At 41.0% G+C, this 6,513-nt stretch overlaps 1 protein-coding gene across 1 annotated transcript; it reads right to left on the bottom strand.

Moving 5' to 3' along the window:
• Nucleotides 1–5,016: 5,016 nt before the first annotated feature.
• Nucleotides 5,017–6,028, bottom strand: LOC101680590 (polyubiquitin-B). Its single transcript, XM_045070974.1, has one exon. The coding sequence runs from the start codon at nucleotides 6,011–6,013 to the stop codon at nucleotides 5,096–5,098; it is 918 nt and encodes a 305-aa protein (XP_044926909.1). The 5' UTR covers nucleotides 6,014–6,028; the 3' UTR covers nucleotides 5,017–5,095.
• Between the last annotated feature and the right edge of the window lie 485 nt (nucleotides 6,029–6,513).

Genomic DNA, 6,513 nt, shown 5'->3' with positions numbered 1-6,513 from the left:
ATTAAAATTGCACACAGCTACAGGGTTTTCATTCTAGCCTGTGCTTTTCCTCTTATTTCTTATATTATTTCCCTGTAAAATAGTATGTAAAACATTAACAGACTTTGCTACTGACAAATGTTTGAACTACATCAAGTCAGTCCTCTTCCTGGGACACTAAGTCATTCCTGGGTGAAATGAAGAAGTTGTACTACACTATTCCTCAAGTCATAAAAGCATATATAAGAATTATCTATGAAAGCCTTCATCGTTCCTATTCTCTCTTCCTTTTCTCCAGGAAGTTATCAAGATTTTCCCCCAGTCTCTATGGGTTCAAAATGCTGTTTCGCTCTGAAATGTAAAGCAGACAGAATCTGCCCTAATGTCATGCTGCAGTAACAAATAACCCCCAAATTGCAATTTTTTTAAATTTTTTTATTTATTTGTCAGAGAGGGAGAGAGAGTGAGAGCACACAAACCGGCAGATTGGCAGGCAGAGGTGGAGAGAGAAGCAGGCTCCCTGCAGAGCAAGAAGCCCTATGCAGGACTCAATCCCAGGACACTGGAACCATGACCCAAGTGGAAGGCAGCAGCTTAACCAATTGAGCCACCCAGGCGTCCCCCCAATTGCAATTTATATCCAAAGGGGCACAAAGTTTCAGTTATGCAAGACCAGTAAGTTCTGGATATCTAATGTGCAGCAATATGACTGTGGTTAACCATAATATATTGTGTACTGGAAGTCTGGTAAGAGGGCATATCTTAAGTAGTCTTACCACAAAAGAAAAGAAAAAGCTAACTTTGTGAGGTGTCATCTATGTTAATTAGCTTGACAGTGGCAAACTTTTCACAATGTATATGAATATCTTCAAAACGTCAAGTCATACACCTTAAAAGTATACATTTTTTTAAAAGATTTTATTTATTCATTTGACAGACAGAGATCACAAGTAGGCAGAGAAGCAGGCAGAGAGAGAGGAGGAAGCAGGCTCCCTGCTGAGCAGAAAGCCCAATGCGGGGCTCAATCCCAGGACCCTGGGATCATGACCTGAGCCAAAGGCAGAGGCTTTAACCCACTGAGCCACCCAGATACCCAAAAGTATACAATTTTTTTAAAAGATTTTATTTATTTGACAGAGAGAAATCACAAGTAGGCAGAGAGGCAGGCAGAGAGAGAGAGAGAGAGAGGGGAAGAAGCAGGCTCCCTGCGGAGCAGAGAGCCTGACTCGGGGCTTGATCCTAGGACCCTGGGATCATGACCTGAGCCGAAGGCAGAGGCTTTAACACACTGAGCCACCCAGGTGCCCCAAAAGTATACAATTTTTATTTGTCAATTATAACTCAATAAAAATGAAGATGTTATTCATTCATACCAAGTCCACTATGAACCCCAGATTAACTTTTTTCCTTCTGAAAGCTCAGCATTCCAGGCAACTTGGATTTCACAGTGCCTCTTCCCTAGCAGACACAATCAAGTCCTGGGTGACTAGATAGTCAAGCACTGAAAATGATATGCCTTACAAGAAGGTGACATGCAGTGCTTTTAGTCTCATTATATAGGCCAAAGGGGTCTGTGGCTTTATAGAATTTCAGGGCGTTGGGAAGTGTAATCCTCTATTCTCCTAAAGAGAGAATTGGTCAATGAGGAATATTTGAAATACCAATTATGTGATGGAAAAGTGGCATTTGGGTTCCATTTTTCCCCACTCTAAGTGCTGATAATAGCTAGAAATAATTCAATATTCTAAGCATACTTACATTAACATGCTATTAAAATGTATATAGTAATACACAGGTACACATATCTCAGTTTAACCATTAGCTGAGGGAAACCAGTTGCTTTGTAAATGGTTATAAAGAATATCTGAGATTTTTGAGCCTTAAATCACAAATGCCCGTGGATTTAATCCTCCATATTTTCAAATTCTGGCAGTTTTTATTATTTATGGAATTGGGGTTTTTTGTTTGAACTTTGGTCTTGGGTTTGGGGTTTTTTTGTTTTTTGTTTTTTGGCCTGTAAAATCATGTAGAATCCAAAAATCACTTATCCAATATAGATACCTGTTGTGCTAAATTACATATTACAATAATACAAAAATAAAATTCTTACCCAGCATGTAGTTCTGTGCTACAGTAAATAAAGGGTCCTAGCAGTACTATTAAAAAAGGGAAATAGGAAAGAATAAATTCACATGCAAAAAGTTTGAATTTCTCATCATCCACATGGCAAAATTACCCAAAATTTATGGAAAATTAGTAAGCCTAAGATAAGCTCTCTGGATCTGTGCTCTGAGGTTTTCCTGAAGTTGCATCTTACAATGCACCTCATCATTGTCCTTGATTTGCACTTTATGTATGAAGAGATGGACACATTTACTAAAGCCTGCCAATTCGTACTGGCATTTTCTTAACATGCTTCACTCTAAAATTAGTGGCTAATAAATAATCAATGACTCTATATCCTCTATAGGCTCTTTCTCATATAGTAGATTCCTACAATAATTACTAAGTAGACAAGTAGGACTCATGATTCTGAAACTTTCCCCATAGACGACCAGACCAAAGACAAGGGGTCATCTGACTCCCAAGAAAGTGAGAGACAGTGTCTACCTTGGAAATTCTGAGCACTTTCTGAATCTGGCTGAGGAGCACCCTGAAAACTAGCTACACTTCCCTCTCTGGTTTCCAGAAAATCATTACTTTAACTTTGGGGGAAAAAAATTTCATATGTTTGCTTTGCTTAAGGTAGTTTTTAAACCTTTATATCTCTTTATAACCAAATTATCCATGATGAAGACACAAGGCATATGCTTAGATAATAATAGTCACAATGACAGGTTAAAAATTTTGAGAATTTACTGTTTCAGACACTATTCTGAGTGCTTTTTATGTATTAATACTTTTAATCCTCACAACTGCCCAAAATAGTCACTAGTATTATACCCAATTTATGTAAAGAAACAAAAGCAAAGAAAGCTGAAATCACCTGACAAAAAGGGAGTCAGATGACCCCTTGTCTTTGGTCTGGTCGTCTACGGGGAAAGTTTCAGAATCATGAGTCCTACTTGTCTACTTAGTAATTATTGTAGGAATCTACTATATGAGAAAGAGCCTATAGAGGATATAGAGTCATTGATTATTTATTAGCCACTAATTTTAGAGTGAAGCATGTTAAGAAAATGCCAGTACGAATTGGCAGAGATACTAAGTGGCAGAGCCAGGATTCGAACCTATGAAATCTGACTCAAAAGCATGTGCTTTCACAACTGTGTTATAATGCTCTGGTAGGCAATGGTGCTTGGTGTCTCTCTGCTTGGGTTTATACTTACTAATTCTGAAGGCAGAAAATGGTGGGTCTGAGAAGTTCCAAAGTAGAGAACCTCTAGTTTGAGATGTCTGGGAAAGCTTTGGGAATCTGAGAGAGTTGCGGTTCTGGAGATGCCACGGACTAATATACAGTAATCAGAACACTCCAGTAACTGCCTGAGAAGTTCGTTGAAATCCTTGCCTCGAGCAATGGTGGATGTGGAGTATGAAAGATATGCCTGGTGGTGGTAAGAGGAATGCTTCTGCTATTGCCGTCTAGCTCCCTAAGAATTTATAAACTAAAGCATCAGCTTTATTATATACATGAATCATTCGCTGGGTGACTAGTTTGGTAAGTTTTTACCTTTCCTGAAAGATCATTGATTTCTATGTTTTGAACTATATCCTTTCTATTGCTGATAAATTCAGTACTGTAGTGACTGGCAAAAACTTAATGATTATGTTAATAATCAGGTAACTCCAACAATTGAATTAGACCCTGCTGCTTCATTACCAGCACTAAGCTAGGCAAAGCATTCTGCTACCTGAACAGATTTCTGCAAAGACCCTGCCACAAGTCATGTTTTTCACTTCCTCCCCTTGACAAGAGACATCAAGTATGTTATGAAGTGTGGCTGATTTTTATCCACTGTGTTAAACAAAGCACCTTTTGTTACCTCAATCATTCCATTCCTTCATGGGAAACACACAGCATGAGTCATGGAACCTGCTGGTACTCATTACCTTGGGCTGTGTAAGAGGTAAAATAAAAATGATCAGATTTAAAGGGGCAGAAGTAATAAGGAAGCAGAAGGAAAATCATCTGGAATAAATGGTTGTATGAGGACATGGCAAGTGCCCAGTAGCTAAGTGTTGAGACTTGGCAGTGCTTCCAGGCTCCCACGTCACATAAAGGCAAAACAAAATTTCCTACATTCTAAGCAGTAGGAAACAAATCAGTGACCCTGCAGGGAGAAATGCTCATGATTGTTCTGGCTCTTACATCTAGAAGTGTTAAGCAGATGAGTCAAAATCATTGCAGGATATCTAGAATACTTTACTACTAACAGGTGAACATAAAGTTTAGTATCCGGGCTGGGATAAAGGAGACAGTGTTAACTAATAGATCCATAAAAAATGTTCCCAGTTGGAGGCTACTCAGCTATGTGATTCACTTTTCTTTCCTTTTACCCAAGAAGTCAAAATGCTTTTGACAAATTTGGAGACTGAAATTCTGGACAGACTACTTGTGGAACAATGTGTCACTCCCTGTACCTGAAAGTTGCAGCTCCAGGAGACTACAAACCTTGTACTAGAATTTGTGAATTTCCTAGGTGTCATAGCCCTTGTTGGGAGCCTTTAGCTTCTGCAGTAATAGCCCCTTTTCATCAATTTGGCATTTTTTTTCTAGCAATTTTAGAGGATTATCCATCACTTTCACGGGGAGGGGAATAAATGTATCATCTCAGGAGGTTTTATAATCTGCAATTTCCTTATCTATTAGGCTCTTCCATCATTGGTCTAGTTTAGGGATTCCCAAACATTTTAATATAAGAATCCCTTGGCGAGGCAATACTTTTATACCAATGGCTGGGATCACTCCCAGTAATTTTGGGTGGGGTCCAGAAGTCTAAATTTTTTTTTTTTTTTACCATGCAATGAAACTTTTATTAACATTTTGAACAGATATTGAGAAAACCAGTGACTCAGTTATTACTGAAACTGGTAATTTCTAAACTTAAATTGGGTCAAAATGGCTATAGTGCAGAGCAATGCCATCATTGGGCACTATGAATTCAAAACTGAAGAATTAACAGCCACCCCTCAAACGGAGAACCAGGTGGAGAGTTGACTCTTTCTGGATGTTGTAATCAGAAAGAGTGCGGCCATCTTCTAGCTGCTTGCCTGCAAAGATAAGCCTCTGCTGGTCAGGGGGGATGCCCTCCTTATCTTGGATCTTGGCCTTTACATTTTCAATGGTGTCACTAGGCTCCACCTCCAGGGTGATGGTCTTGCCAGTCAGGGTCTTCACGAAGATCTGCATGCCACCCCTCAGGCGCAGGACCAGATGCAGGGTGGACTCTTTCTGGATGTTGTAATCAGAAAGAGTGCGGCCATCTTCGAGCTGCTTGCCAGCAAAGATAAGCCTCTGCTGGTCAGGGGGGATGCCTTCTTTGTCTTGGATCTTGTCCTTTACATTTTCAATGGTGTCACTGGGCTCCACCTCCAGAGTGATGGTCTTGCCGGTCAGGGTCTTCACGAAGATCTGCATGCCACCTCTCAGCCGAAGGACCAGATGCAGAGTGGATTCTTTCTGGATGTTGTAATCAGAAAGAGTACGGCCATCTTCCAGCTGCTTGCCAGCAAAGATAAGCCTCTGCTGGTCAGGGGGGATGCCCTCCTTATCTTGGATCTTGGCTTTCACATTTTCGATGGTGTCACTAGGCTCCACCTCCAGAGTGATGGTCTTGCCAGTCAGGGTCTTCACGAAGATCTGCATGCCACCCCTCAGGCGCAGGACCAGGTGCAGGGTGGACTCTTTCTGGATGTTGTAATCAGAAAGAGTACGGCCATCTTCCAGCTGCTTGCCAGCAAAGATAAGCCTCTGCTGGTCAGGGGGGATGCCCTCTTTGTCTTGGATCTTGGCCTTCACATTATCGATGGTGTCACTGGGCTCCACCTCCAGGGTGATGGTCTTGCAGGTCAGGGTCTTCACGAAAATCTGCATTCTGACCTGTTAGCGAGTGAAGGACACTGAATGCAATCACGTCGACTCACTCAAACGCCAAGACACCCACACCCAACAATGCCAGCCGCTCCTGAACCCAGAAGTCTAAATTTTTGACAATGACTCAGCTGATTCCTATGCAGATGCTCCAAGGACCACACTTTGGAAAACACCTCCTGTGAATCACCAAGTCTACAGAGCCCATTACTTAGGAATAACCATGGCTAGGGCTCTGCTGAATACCAATTTGCAATTATGTTCAAAGGAGAGCCGGAGAAGGAAAGATAGATGAACAGGAAAGTTTACCCCCAGCCCATGATGCATCTATCTCCAGTGCCTGTGCTAGGACTTGCTAGGGACACTGTCCCTACAGTGAGAAGCAAGTCTAGGGTTTTTTTGTTGGTTTTTTGCTGTTGTTGTTGTTGTTGTTGTTCTAAGATTTTATTTATTTATTTGAGAGAGAGAATGAAAGAGAGGGAGAGCATGAGAAGGGAGGAGGT

This window comes from Mustela putorius, unplaced genomic scaffold (genome assembly GCF_011764305.1).
Source record: "Mustela putorius furo isolate JIRA1106 unplaced genomic scaffold, ASM1176430v1.1 tig00003976_pilon_pilon_pilon, whole genome shotgun sequence".
NCBI classification, from domain to species: domain Eukaryota; kingdom Metazoa; phylum Chordata; class Mammalia; order Carnivora; family Mustelidae; genus Mustela; species Mustela putorius.
Note: the sequence above shows the minus strand (reverse complement) of the source record. Positions and strands in the feature narration are given on the sequence as shown.

What these genes read in the sequence shown, in the direction of transcription:
- LOC101680590 (XM_045070974.1), bottom strand. Translation starts at nt 6,013, where the DNA reads ATGCAGATTTTCGTGAAGACCCTGACCTGCAAGACCATCACCCTGGAG.